Below are 14,681 nucleotides of genomic sequence, written 5' to 3' on the forward strand. Positions count from 1 at the left end.
AACCCAGTTGTTCATCAAGTTGGTTCCCCAGAACATATTGTCCTATTTTGGTACCCTAGCCTGCAAATATAATATGGTTAGTACAACTACTCAATTAGTGAAGAAGTTACTTTAAGTTAATTTAACCAAGAATACACACACACACACACACACAACATAGAATCAATGTAGACATAATACTCACCTAAATAGCAGGGGAAGTAAGTGTAGGTGATTAAGATTCAGTGATTGCAATACCTAGCTTCTGGTAAAGTTGCATGAACGTTGGAGAGGAGAGGCAGAGACGACATGCATTATTAGATGAGGAACCCATGTTGGAGAAGGGGAGCACGTGCAAGAGCTTATCGGCTAAGTATTAGCTGAAAGGGTTTGCACGTGCCCTGCTTCTCCAACGAGGAACCCTCACCCTCTATAACCTTGCATGGCTTCAGACACTTCAAGAAACAGAGAAAGAATGGTTGAGTTGTGAGTTGGAAGAAGGAAGAAGCACTCGTATTTATAGTGCAAACAGCGAGAGGTAGAAGAAGAGAGAGAGTCTCTCTCAGTGTGTGTTAATTAGATGTCATGGTGAGATGAAGCAGAGGAGTAAATTCAAGGTCTTGTCCAAAGGCCATGCCATGCCATCATGATTATGAATTTATGATCATGTTGTACGTGAAGAAATCCAAAGTAGTGATACATATATTTCTGAGGAGACTCAGAAAGGAGTCATGTCTGCCTTATTTTTAAAAAAGCCATCTCAATTTGTTTCTTCAAAGGATTCAATGCACAAAGAGAAGAGACAAACACTACCCTCTAAACTAAATGTCTAAATTAATGTTTAGTGCAATGTTATGCATCCTTGGATCAAGAATCTACGGCCATGATGTTCTATTGGGTGGGGCCTTAATTGGGTGAACCTTTAAATACTTCAGAGAAGAAAACAAAATATGAAATTATTCAGTGTGGGATTGGATATGATATCTTGTATATAGTGAGTGCAATGCAAGCATGGGAAGGAAAAGATGGAATAATGTAAGAGTGCACGTAGGGTTTTGCGTGTTGCGCATATGTTTTTGAGTGTGGTATTTAAGTTTCGAGTTCTTCATGATTCACCCTACATATCTATATGAAGATCGTAGGCATCAGCTTTTTCCCCCCCAGAATTTATGGTGCTTTCATAAATATTAAGGACTCTCGATCAAGAAACTCATGCCCTCCTCCGATCCTGGTCTTCAATTGATCATCATCAAGATTATGTCATAGGTACTTATGATAATGTATGTGGGAGCAGAGTAACCCTCTGTAAGCATTAGCTCAGTACGCTATGGAAAACGAAACCCTCGTGCATTATTTAATTTTGCAGACTTGCTTGTGCAGCAGGCGTGCATTTGGCTTTGAAAACTAGCCTCAGCACAACGAGTTGGTCAAGACAAGTATGAGTGACATCTCGTGAGGTTTTAGGTTATTTCACTTGGTTTTTTCAAGCTCCAAAAATTTCACCGATACTCCTTATTTGTAATGTCCGACGTCTAACCAAAAGTGTGTGATCTAATGTGATGTTGAGCATACAACGGTCTCATTAGTGGTGTGAGGAGGTTTTCAATTTTCTTATTAATTTCGGCACACTTAAACCTAACAAACTTCATTCAGGTGTTGATGTTCAACCCCATTTTACCTCGTTCCAACATCATCAAGCTACAACAGATTTGACATGCAACTTGCAAGAACTAGATCTATAACCTATTTGCAGAAATTGCGGTTTACTATCTGCTATATATGGTACTTAATAGAAGGAGTGTGTTGAACCTTGTAGGCTAGTACCATTGCCATGTTCTCCTTCATTTCAATGTTGTAGGGTAAACCAAACTGACATAAAGTTGAAAGTAAGGTTCATAGATCTCATCTGGTGACAGCACTACTAGTACTGCATAAAACTCACTTTCCCCATAGTCATCATGCTTTCTCATTTTTCACTCTTCCTCCTGGGTTTACCAGACCCCAAAATTAAAGCCATAGTAATTTTCTCAAGGAACCTAAACTGGGTAAACCATGCTTTGCTTCAGCAGCTTACTTTGACCATCAACTCATCAAGCATGAGCCTCACTTAATAATGTCAGATTTGGTCGCCCTTAGTTGAAACCCAAAATGTTAAATATTTCTGGAAAATTGGTGCACCATGTCTATGAGTGAAGCAAATGGAAAATTGGAGTCACCCTTAGGTCACAAAACTGAGTTAAGGGAGAAGAAGAACATAGATTCTGGGTGAGGTCATTACGAAATCTTAGCCAAGTCTGGGAGGAACATAAATACTGGCGTGTGCGCACAGCACTTGAAAAGGGTGTGTACCTTGCAGTAGTAAATGCTTTATTTGGTCAAACACTCATAATTCATTCATGTAAGTTTTTGCAGGGTTTAGGGGTTTTCAATCATGCTATAGCATCCCACAAGTTAAATTTCTTACATACTTGATGGATATGTTTGACTTCAGTTTGCTTCAAACACTAAAAAGGTACTTGTGGTATGGCTTTCTTGGTGGGTGCATTTCAATTGTGATTTTGCTAACTTTTTCATTTCTCTGTTCCCATCTTCAATTGTAAATTTGTAATAATCCATATTTCTTTTCTACAATTCTGAAAAAAAAATTCTCTAAAAAACCATTACTTTTTACTCAAAATTGTAGACTATAACACACGTGGAGTATAACAACCAATTTTTAGTCAAAATCATGCTGCTTTTTTTTTTCTCATCATAATTTTCCTATCCTTAAGTAATAATTTTAAACCACTTCTTGAACTGACTAAATTTTAGAAAATAATAAAATTTATAAAAATAAAATTCATTGAGGTTTCAATATTCCGTCAAGAATTTCCAAAAAGAATATTGTTAACACAGTTTACCATGTTTCAGTGCCCCCATGACACCTCCCAACATGTCAAACCATTCAAAGTCCCATTTTTGTTCAAATTGTCATGTTTCTTAATCTCATTATTGGTAAAACATGATTTTTAAATGTGTTCAAATTCACAAAATACAGATTTTTTATACAATTACTTTGCAATTTGTTTAAATGGAACTGAAAAACAAACAAAAGGAGAACAGCCGATCTAGTCATCCAAAAAGAAGAAGGAAAATAAGGGAAAAACAGACCCACCCTATTTTTAAGGCCTCATCGCTCATGAGATTACATTGCAATTTAGAACTTCACTAGATGGATATTTCACACTTATTATACTAGGTGTCTGGATCTGAAAAATGACCAAGTGTGTTTCATACCGATATGCTATCCTCGTTATCAATGTCCTTTTATTCAAGCAACATCAAAGTCAAAAGCACATTAGATATTGGCGAAATTATAACTTGATTACCACAGAAAAGTACACTGTTTGCTCATTATATCATCTTCTACACCTTCCCTTTCCCTACCAAAGAAAGAAAAGTAATAAACATGATGAAAGCATTAACCGTTGATGCTCTCCGTGGAAGGGTGATAAAAGCTGAGGCAGTAACAGAAATAACCACACATCTAGAGGCTATCTCTTGAAATTGAAATTCACTTGAACAACATAGCGCATCCGAATCTGGTCGACATTGTAAACTATGTACTCATTGTACAGTAAAGCACCCTGCGAGAAGAACATAAAGGAATAAGATATAGAAGAACATTAAAGCCGAAACCGTCGCTATAAGAGTATAAGAGTCCAAATCAAATTGACAGCCAACACAATTCTTAAAAATGATGTATTCTACCTTGCGCGGATTTTCTTTTGGCTTTCCTAAGGGAACCGTAACACCATCCTCTATTAACTGAGCTTCGGAAAGATCTGGTTCAGTTCCACCAACTCCCTTTGTGCTGCAAAATTAGGTTTCAGAAGCATCCATAATGACAATTAGTCTTAGCCAATTGCTTAATGCAATACATGACTTAGCTTTGTAAAAAGGGAGATAACCAAAATAATGTGACCAGAAGAGAGTTTCATCGATGGTATTTTAGTGTCTGGTAATTAGAACAGAAAAACAACCTTAGCTTCCCTTCTGGTAAGTTGTCAGCATCATATTTGGCAGTTAAAAGCTCAGCCATGTCACCCAGTGCAACCTAAAGCAAACACAGTTGAAGAATTTGATTAGAACACATCAACATCCAGTGCAAAAAAGTGAATGATATACATGCTACGCCAGTCCCCTTTTGTGGGACAGCAAGAATAGTAGATGAGACTTGGGGAAATTTCAACTAGTCTCTCACAATATTTGTTATCTTAATCACACATAAATAGACAGCTGGATAATTTGATAACTGATGCTGTTCCCCTCTTAATACCAGATATTTTTAGTATGAAAGTTTTGTTTGTTAAAGGCTGAAACTTGAAATATAACCTCACACAGCAGAAGCACACCAGCTGTAGAAGAATTGTTAGCATAGCAATAATTTGCACTTTTGGAGAACATGTCGGCAAAGTAAATCCCTTTCCCAAACATGTAACCAGTTACGGGAGCTTCAGGTGGAGCTATGCGCAAACCTGGGAAGCCATGACAAACACAATGAACTCAAACCTTATGCAGTTATCTATGAATTATTCACAGCATGTGGCCACAAAAGCGCGCACAAAATATTAAGTAGATACTAATAAATAGATAAAACAGGATCACCTTGAGATAAAATGCCAGCCCAATTTGTGAGACGAGAACCATGCCATAGAAGCATTCTATTTTTCATACTAAAAAACTGCTCATAGGAGTAAAAATGTAGTTAGACTGTTTCAAATGCTAAAATTTTGGGATATTCAAGATCAATGGGAAAATTTTTGATAGTTGCTAAATTTTCTAAACCGGAATCTATAGATCATCCCAGCCTAACCTTTCTATAACGTTCAGCTTCACCCTCTCTTGATGCACGGAATATCTGAACGATATCAACGGTATAATTTGAATGCGTTTTTGCATGGGTGTTATGCAAATACTTTGAAACCTGAGATCAGTCACAGAGGAAAAAACAAAGAAACAAAGTCAAAAGTTAAAACTAAAGAGCATATTGAGCAGTTAATAAATCATTAACTAAATTTTTCATTATAGTGAAACTTTTGGAACCCTTCTTTATATTCAAACTTCCGCTGCATACAACTTATACATACCATATCAAATTCATCTGAATCGGCACCAAGCGGTGTCAGCTCACAGCGGAGGCTCTGGTAATTAGAATACAAGGGATCTTCCTAGAATAAAGATACATACAATAGTTGGTTAGATTACTAGATCTCAGCAAAAATAAAAAAATTAGATTACTTGGAATTGTCAATGATCAAGAGGTTGTCTCATATTGGCATCGATCGATGAAGATATATTTAACATGGGAAGAAGAGGAGTAAAAAAGGGCTTGGATTTAATTTATTTAACATGAAAGAACTTTGAATGCAGGAGGAGGCATGCATGTGGCATGCTATCAAGTGTAAAACCAAAATAATGTAACAGGTTAGGACCACGTCCATAGAACTGCATTTTATCTCAGAATATAATATCCAGAAACTTTCTGAACAATACCCAGAAACTCCAGTAATAGCAAGTTTTCAAGTGAATTAATAGGAATAACAATAAAACAAGAAATACCTGTGTCCCGTTATCATCATTCAACAATTTTGTTGCAACTTCAATTTCACCTAGTGCTTCAACCTTCAAATAGTTAGAAGGAGTTAAACATTTTTTTTTTATCATCAAAGGCAACCAAATTATTGTCACACACAAATAGCATCCTGCTGATAAGCTACACGAGTTGTTTCCACTTTCCAAGGACAATAACCTTAAATATCAAGTTCTGGAAGCTGCAAGAAGAACTATAGCAACATATAAGAGAAAATATCAAAAAGGATTACCATTTCCAACTTTTGCTTCAACTTCTGAGGAGTATCAATCACAAAGTTGCCTGCGTTATTCAGATGTCCAAATCAATTAGATGACTTCTTAAAGTGAAATAAAATAAAATGAAGAGTTACTTGTATCCTGGGTATGTCATGTGCTAAATCACAGAGACAGAGAGAGAGAGAGAGCACTTACTCATCTTTTTAAATCCAAAATCATGAGGAATGACAGTGTAGAACTCTCTGCAAGAGGTTATCTATCAAAATTGGAATTCCACATTTTTTAAACTAGTTTTACATCTTTACAAACAAATAAACAATACAAAGAAAGTGGTAAATGCAACATCCATAATTTTAGGAATTTTAATCAAGCATTTTGGTGAAAGAAAAAAAATTGCAGGATTTAATCACTTTCTGTGTGTGTGTGTGTGAGAGAGAGTACTTAGTTACTTACCCACTTAATTGTTCAAGCGTTTTCTTATTAGACTGGCCAATCACATCAGCAATACTCTTCAGTATACTGTAACCCTGGATTGTATTAAAAAAAAAACTATCATTGCACTGTCCATGGAGAAGCTGACTAAACAAGGTAAGGCACAATTCATGAAGCTTGAACAATTAGCAGCAAAACAAACACAGTAACAATAAAATTCTAAATTGTTTTGTGTTTATTTAAAGAAGGTCCCAGATGGGCGTTTTAGGATATATCCTTTTACAGTAATCAGGTAACTTAATGATTGAAACCCAATTATTCTTGAACAACCACATAATTAACATACTCCAAAGTGGAAGATTAACCGGGGAGACTTCAGTGCAAAAGCCAAAAGCTTACCTTTAGAATTGTTGATTTGCTCAGCTTCCCCAGTGGCAATTTATCAGCATTGTATCCTACTCAAAGAAGAAGAAATTATCCAAACAAGGGAACCAAGACACAGAACATTTAACTGGGTAGACTTTACAGATCAAATGAAGGTGTCAAAATAATATTATAAGGATGTAATTCTTATAGGATATAAACTCTTAGATTTGCCTACCAATACCTTATGACAATACTGACCTATTTCCATCATATACTGCTTCATCATGGCAATGTTGCAGATAAGAGATACGAGCTTTGCGATACGGGGATCAAGTTTTGTTTCCAAAGGTTGAGGTACTAAAGCTGAGCGATTCTTTTCTGCAACCTGTTAATCAAAGTGAGTGCTATTAAGGAGCAAGCAGATTAATTTCTTTACCACCCCTCCCCTTTCCCCCAACACACTCTTATTCACTTAGGCAATGAGCTATGCACAAACAAGATTGAAATATATATAACAGTCTTTAATTTGAGAAAAACATAACATGAACGGGCATACAGTTCAACATCCTCAGTAGATTGCCAAAAGTGTAGCTCTAGGGCATAAACAGTATCTCCAGCATTCAGAAATTATGTAAAAGGAAAAAATGATCGTAGGTACTCACAGCTGATTGGCCTTCCTTTTCGCTGTAATCCATTTCTAACCACACATAGCACTTTGGGAATGACTGGAATGTTTTTCGTTCGGACCAATAATTCCTGGTTTTTTCAGAGAATTTCTTTTCAAATTCCTGAATTGCCCTGTCTCGGAATGTGTAAGGGCCTAGTAACTTGTTTTGACCCTTGACACCTACTCTCCCCCATCTATAGTAAACCATGAAACTACCACCAACATCAGATTCTGCATGTTAATTCAGAGATAAAGATAAGTACGTATTTACTTCTGTTATATGCCAATGCCATAAGGGCATCGACTCATTGGAACAGATGATAGTTTAGTTATGTCATTTTAATGTTATACAGCTTACACTTAAAAATTGTATAATCATCTTCAGTTTATGTATAACTTGGTGAACATGATTGCTTTGAACTACTAAAGTGCTTGATCAACCACCCCAACCCCATTTGTATTTCCATGACTCCAAATCACAGCAATATAATAACCTAGAATGATTAAACATTTCAAGTTTTACATAAGTCCAAAATGCTGAACGGAAGAAAAGAAACTCACCAAGAACTTGAAGTAGATAGAACTTGTTATTGTTATGGCCAACATTGGTCTGGTTCAACATGGCATCATACACATCATCACCCTGCACCAAAAACATGACTTATCATTCACCGAGCACGAAACGCAATCGATTCATTAAGTGCAATACCAACACTATACAACTCACCAGTTGCAAAACATGATAATGTGTCTTTATATTATCCGGTAGCCACTGATCCAACACAGCCGCACCTTTTTTGGTAGCTGTAACCATCTTCTCCTTGCTGCCATTCCCTTCTTCCTTCACTACTACAACGACACCGCAGCATAACAAATAAGTGAACCTAACATTTAAATCACTCGCAGAAATTGAAATTTCTGTCTCAAAACTCATACCTCCTCTACTCGCATCAATGTCAATGCAATCCTTATCGGAATCTTGACAGAGCCTCTCCAGCACCTCCTTCTTGGAACCAGTAGCCGGAATTCCGCGAAGAGTTGCTTCCTCGCGGAGTTGCTTGATATTCATATTCCGGAGTTTCTCAGTTGCCTTGATTTTCTTGGACGCCGTTGAATCCTCATCTTCATTGGAGTTCCTTCCTCTCTTTTTAGTGGCTGAGCCGTCGGTTGAGGCTGCGGTTTGGCTGTGAAGAGCGGACTCGAGCCTCGAAACCTGCAGGGAGGTGAAAATCAGTGGCCGAGAAATCGTGAGATTTTAGAGAATAGAGAGAGAGGTGGTCGGACCAGGACGGGCTTGGTTCCGGCGGTGCTGAGACCACGCTGGGCCAATTGGTCTCGGAGTTGTTCTACTTTGAGCTTGTTCGCCATTGGAGCTGGTCTGAAAGGGAAGAGTAGGGGGATTTTGAAGCGGGAGTTGGGAGACTTCTCGATTTTAATTTCTTTTCCCCCAAAGAGTCCACAGCAAGCTTTTTATTTTATTTTTTAAATTTTTTAACTTCTTTTTTATTTTATTTTTGCGAATGACTTTGGCGGGGCAGTAAATTTACAATTTCTCATTTGTTGGATTCTCCTTTTCTTTTTCTTTTCTTTTTTTACAATGAAAAAACTTATAACTCTAAACCTATCCGACACACTTATCTAAAACTTCTAATAGCACGTTTAATTACCTGAAATGGGAATGAAAATGATGTTCTGTGTATGAGTTTTCATGTGTTTACTAACAAATGGGTGTGGGTCTTACCTCATTGTCAGGAATCGATTCCTCAATAACCCGGAGTTTGATAACCAAGGGGGTATGGGTTTAGAAATGAAAGCCTTAAGAATGCATTTTTTTCTACTCAAAATATCTTTACGTATTTTCAATAACCTCTCTCATGAACATATATGTTTGTAGGGGTATTTTAATAATCCAACTAGTTTTAATTTCGATTCATGAACATTAGTAATCATATTTCTATGTGTACTGTGATATGGGCTAATATGATTGATTCACGTGACAAGTACTTGCTATAATTGATTCACGGAATTTTATTCAAAATAATTCATTTTCATATCAATTTCTTTTCTCTCCTATTTAAGTTGTATTTGATTCATAAATTTATGTATTCTGAGTAAGTATATGTGTCATTAAAGGTGAGTGTGTTGAGTGTGTTTGGTGGGGTGGTGAAACAATGACTTCTCATTTTTGGAGACACATGTTTGAGCCTCATTAAGGGTGAGGAGGGGTGAAGTTTATAAATAAAATAAAATAAGTGCCTTTAAAGGTTGGGTTTCGACTATAGTTAAGTAAAAAGCAAGAAAGTGAAACTTAGAGCTAAAGATTCATTTCACTAAAAGCAATTCCTTTTGAGTGAAATCAAAGACCTAAATGAAAAGATATTGAACATTAGTGCAAGGATAGTAAGCTTTTGAGTGTAAAGAAACCAAAAACTTCACCATCATAATAAAGGTAAATAATGTGCCTTCATTTGATTTGATGGTAAAGAATTTTCGTTTATACTAAAGCTTTGGTTTCGTTTCAAAAAAAAAAAAGGCTTTTGGTTCCTTATACTCAAAAGCATACCATCAAAATGACAACAGGCACTTCTAAATATTGAAGTGAACCAAATCCGATCTGAGGATAATGTAGATGACTTATTTACTAAGTCGTTACCAAAATCCACCTTCGAGAAACATGTGAAAAACATCGGATTAAGAAAGTTATCCGAACTCTCATGATTGTAGCAATCAGGGGGAGATATTGACATCAGGGGGAGGCATGATGTCTACATGTTCGATCTCGAATAGTGAATGACGTGTTGTGCTCTTTTTGTCCTTCGACCAGGGTTTTTTTTGTCCCACTGGGTTTTTGTTACCTGGCAAAGTTTTTAACGAGGCAACAATCAAAACGTCATCGCCAAGTTTGAGCGGCACAAGGGGGAGTGTTGAAGGATATCGACATAATGTGTGCCTCTACAAACTAGGGTTTAGAGTTGTAATAGGAATGTGTTCTAGGTATTCAATTGTATTCGGATTCTATTACCTTTTTGGGTTGGCGGCAGATTTTGTGAGAGATAGTTTTAGGTTTTTTTTTCTTTTGGGCTAGGGTTAGAACTCGTGCTGATAACGTGTTGTAGGAGAATGCAATTGTGTTTATTATTGATAATAAGAGCCCTTTAAATAGGAAGTTACAAGGCACCAAAAAGGTAATAGAATCCGATTACAATTGAATACCTAGAACACATTCTAAACCCTAGTTTGTAGAGGCACACATTATGTCGATATCCTTCAACAGAAAACAATTAAAGCCTGCTTTCATGGATTATCAGGAAGGAACGATCAAGCCTGCTTTCAGATACAATCTACCAGTTACAATTACACAGAACAATATCCAACTTGAAGGTAATTCAGTGAAACTTGAAATGTTCAAAGGGCCACCCTAAAAATCATATCCCTTTCATAATATATCCCGACAATATTAATACATTGAAGCATCATATCTAAACCGATTTAACAAGAGGATCCATGACTGCAGCTTTCCTCCATGTGAGTAGCAAAGACCTAAATCCTACTGTCTACTTCTTTGCGTAGGTGATCAACATTGAATTCTGCGGTGTCACCTTAAAAGCTTGGAGGTTCTGCATTGCCATTGATGATTGCATCTCATTTTCGTATTCCACAAAAGCAATACCTGGCTTAGCTTCCACCATTCTAACCTCCTTAAAACCAGGGTATTGACAGAAGAGCATTTGCAGCATCACAGAAGTTGCCTCGTGAGGAAGATTCTGAACAAAAAGAATATTATTTGGTGGAGCAGGGGCCTCAGGCACCATAGATTTCACACCACCAGGATATGGTATTTGGGAGAGCTGCAGGTTCGAGAGAAAGTAAAAGAGTGAAAAATTGCATATGCAAAGATGCTTAAAATGCAACTCCTATAAGTATAGTGATAACAATTCAACAACAGCTACAAAGCTTAACGTGTTTAAAGATGGGAAAAGTTTCAATACTTTCAAGCAAGGAAGGAGAAACTTATGCATAGAGCATGCCTGAGCCTAGACACCTGCTTAATGGGGTGATACAATTTTCAAGCCCAATCAGATGACAAAGGCTGCAACTCATAATAGTGGAACAGTTTATTTCACAATTCCATCAGTGTGTTTTTTGTCTTATCAGAAGAACCTGGTGTGTAATCATTGTAATGATTTGTTTATTGTTCTACAAATATGTAAACTACCCAACTCTTATTATCCAATGCACTTTTTCCATTTTCACAACCAACTGAAATAGTTTTCAGCTCAAAGAAGACCAATAGAAGAATACACAAACATTAAACAAATAGATATCCAAATCAAAACATTAAGAGTTATAGAAAGATAAATTGAAAGAAGTGTTTTCTCCTTAAACAGAAGACATGATACTTTAAAAAACAAAAACAAAAAGAGAATACTTACCGGAGGTGCTCCACCATAGGCACCAGGATAAGCAGGATTGAGACCCATTCCAGCTTGGATAGCATCCTGCTGCTCTTTCCGTTTTTTCCCTGCAGAAAAAGGAACTTTAAGCTAATTGAAGCCATATATCCACCATATATAAGTATAGCATTTGCTTCTTTAAACAATACATCATATTGTAAGATAGTTATATAATGCATACACGCACAGCATACACAGAAACAAGAGAGAGACAGAAAACAATTTACAGGGTATGGGAATTGCAAAATATGATACTCCATACAGACATAAAAGTCTGATATGGTTACTTGGTTGGCCTTTTTGAATTGATTATCATGATATTCCAAACCCCCAGCATCATTTATGGTGACAAGACACAGTTTGTGAACGTGTAACATAGCTACTTGGTAAGTCTATTTGAATTGATTATCATGATATTCCTGACCCCCATCATCATTAAAATGTGGCAAGGGAAGAGAATGATAGATGCACAGTTTGTGGAGACACAACATAATAAAAAACCCATCATATAAGTCAGACCTCAACTGCAAGCTTTTCAGACACTGTTAGCCGAAACGAAAGCACACATTTACTAGAGGGAGAGAAGATCAGAATGCCTTACCCTTCTCCTCATGCCTTTTTCGTCTTTCACGTGGAACAAACGTACCATCAGCCTTTGCTATTATATCTGATTTCGTCTTGGCATATTGTATTTTCTGCATCAATCAATATCAACAAAAAGTATCAAATAATTGAAAATAATACTTATGCTGATCATAATTCATTGTACCATAAATAACTAGCATGCATGTAAATGAGAAAACAATACAGAACACATGACTAGCTTCATCTGACGACACGACACTAATGCAGCAGCCACAACTTGATTAGAAAAGAAATATCCTCTTTCGAAGCCTATGACTAAACCCAGCCTTTTCTCGTCCAAAAGGAAAGTCTCCATGTTAGTTTAAGCGTCTTGCTAGAGTCAATTTTCAGTTTTATGAAGAGTACATATGAGTCTAGTGCTTTTAAGAGTCTATTTATATCTTAGGGTGAGTACTCAAGGGTCTTGAGTGTGTTTTATGTCTATTTGAGTCTATTTATGAGCAATTTAACCAGTAAGTTAGAACAATCATATTAATTGCGCTGAACCAACCCACCCCAATCCCTATATCATAGCAATTTGATTTAACCAAATTCCGCAAGCTAAGAAAATGTAAATTCCTTGCGAAAATTACAGCAGCTGAGTGTGAGTGTGAGTAAGGACAGAAATTCAATTCAAAACAAGAGGATTGAGAATTTACCATGGGCTTGTCATAGAAAGGGAAGCTCTGCATTTGGCGAATGGCATTGGTGGCAGAAGAGACGTCCTCGAAGACGACCCAAGCTTGACCTTTGTGCTTGAGCGTCTTGAAGGCCAGCACATCCAGAACCTTGCCGAACTGCGAGAACATGGCGTGCAGCGTCTTCTTCAATTCGTCGAGCTTGATTTTCTCGTTCAGGTTGTTGATGTAGATCGTCTGGTTCGCCGGAACCTCCGTGCCGCTGTTGTTCTCTCCCATGCCTTCTTTTCTTTTTCTCTGCCAATTTTGATTTCCAAGCAAGGGTTTTAGCTTTAGCTGAGTCTTTGAATCGAGCTCCAGGGCAAAAGCACCCACTGCGCCAGGCCTCTAAATTTAAGAGATAGAGATGGACTGGGCTGATGATGAATTGATTCGGTTTGGGCTTCACTTTTAAGGTAGAAATTTTGTGTTTCCTTTTGGAACTTAATTTAAGTTTGGGCTGGCTTAACCCAAACTTCAAAAAACAGAGCTATGCTACACCCACCGACCCACGACACAAGGCCTGACCCAAATTTGGAGAGAGCCTTTCAGTCTCTAATCACAATCTTAGGCTGTGTTTGGAGAAGCTTATAAGTAACTTAAATTTAAAGTAATTGACAATAAAAGCATTTGGTAAAATTAAAAACAACTTCTTTTTTCTTTTCTTTTTTGAAAGGCCTAAATGAAACTGCATAAAAAAGTTTTTTTAAGCTAGGGGCTCTTATATAGTCAAAAGTAGAAACTCTCTCAACCCAACTTTGTCATTATTTTTAGTACCATAAGCACTTTTAAAAATCTAGTTTACGAAACACTCATTTACTTGACAACCATTTATTCTCTTATCACAGCATAAACCAGCTTATCTTATAAGCACAGCCATAACAAAGCATCTCTTAGAGTTATAAAATCTTATACCAAAATACAGCTTGTTTTACACATCAAAAGATGAAAATACCCTTTACTTTAAAATAAATAAATAAATAAAGACTTTTCACATGTGAGAAAAATGATTCGACGGTCAAACAAACTTAATGGTTCGACGTTCTTATTAAACACCTTCTTCTAATTTTGATGTTTAATAGTGACGAATACCTCAATGCAATCTCATGATCCAAACTGTCCATTTAATTATTGTTCTTAGTTCTTACAAAATAAAATGTCCTCCACTTTCTCTTAAAAACTTGTTCATATTCTTCTTGTCAAATTTTCTTTTTTACGAACTAAACGAGACATGATACTTCATCCGATGATTGCACGCGTTATTTTTTTGTTTATTGAAGTTATTTCACAAAGACTTGTCATGGTAGCCAGCCACAAGTCCACAACTTGTTATCACCATCACCACCATTATCATGGCATATATTATCTCGTCCCTATGATAAACATTTCTTGATCCATGACTGACCACAAAATTATGGTCTATTTTGGTTCTTTTGAAAAAAAGCAAGCATGTCTCTTGAATATTCAGTACTGACTATTTATGTGCCGATCGACGACCCACCTAACTAGATAATCCACATCTCTCTTATACCAGTGAATTCACAATCAAAGCACAACCATTGCAAACATTAATTTTTCTTCGTCAGTCTCTTTCTTTTGATAATTCGAAACTAAAAATGTATTTGTAAGTCC

At 36.7% G+C, this 14,681-nt stretch overlaps 2 protein-coding genes across 3 annotated transcripts; both read right to left on the reverse strand.

The window, feature by feature from the left end:
* Window positions 1-3,255: 3,255 nt before the first annotated feature.
* Window positions 3,256-8,722, reverse strand: LOC133739625 (poly [ADP-ribose] polymerase 2). 2 transcript variants are annotated; one of them, XM_062167406.1, is made up of 18 exons: window positions 8,579-8,722; window positions 8,231-8,507; window positions 8,022-8,140; window positions 7,856-7,937; window positions 7,290-7,525; window positions 6,886-7,012; window positions 6,661-6,716; window positions 6,283-6,356; window positions 6,025-6,071; window positions 5,844-5,893; window positions 5,581-5,643; window positions 5,109-5,189; window positions 4,835-4,945; window positions 4,627-4,702; window positions 4,354-4,496; window positions 4,002-4,075; window positions 3,730-3,832; window positions 3,256-3,605 (listed from the first exon to the last, which is right to left on the reverse strand). In XM_062167406.1, exons 1-18 carry the CDS (start codon window positions 8,660-8,662, stop codon window positions 3,513-3,515), a joined length of 1,896 nt encoding a protein of 631 aa, XP_062023390.1. In that variant the 5' UTR covers window positions 8,663-8,722; the 3' UTR covers window positions 3,256-3,512. The 2 variants fall into 2 exon arrangements, with proteins under 2 accessions (XP_062023390.1, XP_062023389.1); XM_062167405.1 differs by having other exon boundaries at window positions 8,022-8,143.
* Window positions 8,723-10,567: 1,845 nt separating this feature from the next.
* On the reverse strand, window positions 10,568-13,381 carry LOC133740697 (U1 small nuclear ribonucleoprotein A). The gene is made up of 4 exons (XM_062168644.1): window positions 13,032-13,381; window positions 12,350-12,443; window positions 11,728-11,816; window positions 10,568-11,142 (listed from the first exon to the last, which is right to left on the reverse strand). Exons 1-4 carry the CDS (start codon window positions 13,287-13,289, stop codon window positions 10,849-10,851), a joined length of 735 nt encoding a protein of 244 aa, XP_062024628.1. The 5' UTR covers window positions 13,290-13,381; the 3' UTR covers window positions 10,568-10,848.
* Window positions 13,382-14,681: the final 1,300 nt, after the last annotated feature.

This window comes from Rosa rugosa, chromosome 3 (assembly GCF_958449725.1).
Source record: "Rosa rugosa chromosome 3, drRosRugo1.1, whole genome shotgun sequence".
In the NCBI taxonomy this organism is placed as follows: Eukaryota; Viridiplantae; Streptophyta; class Magnoliopsida; order Rosales; family Rosaceae; genus Rosa; species Rosa rugosa.

Excerpts from the sequence above, each read along its gene's own strand:
- LOC133739625 (XM_062167405.1), bottom strand. The coding sequence starts at position 8,662 with ATGGCGAACAAGCTCAAAGTAGAACAACTCCGAGACCAATTGGCCCAG. Across the intron at positions 7,013-7,289 it reads AAAAGGAAGGCCAATCAGCT|GTTGCAGAAAAGAATCGCTC; the intron begins GTGAGTACCTAC and ends TTTGATTAACAG. Across the intron at positions 4,497-4,626 it reads GGCTGGCATTTTATCTCAAG|GTTTGCGCATAGCTCCACCT; the intron begins GTGATCCTGTTT and ends ATGGCTTCCCAG.
- LOC133740697 (XM_062168644.1), bottom strand. The coding sequence starts at position 13,289 with ATGGGAGAGAACAACAGCGGCACGGAGGTTCCGGCGAACCAGACGATC. Across the intron at positions 12,444-13,031 it reads CTTTCTATGACAAGCCCATG|AAAATACAATATGCCAAGAC; the intron begins GTAAATTCTCAA and ends TGATTGATGCAG. Across the intron at positions 11,143-11,727 it reads CCTATGGTGGAGCACCTCCG|CTCTCCCAAATACCATATCC; the intron begins GTAAGTATTCTC and ends TCGAACCTGCAG.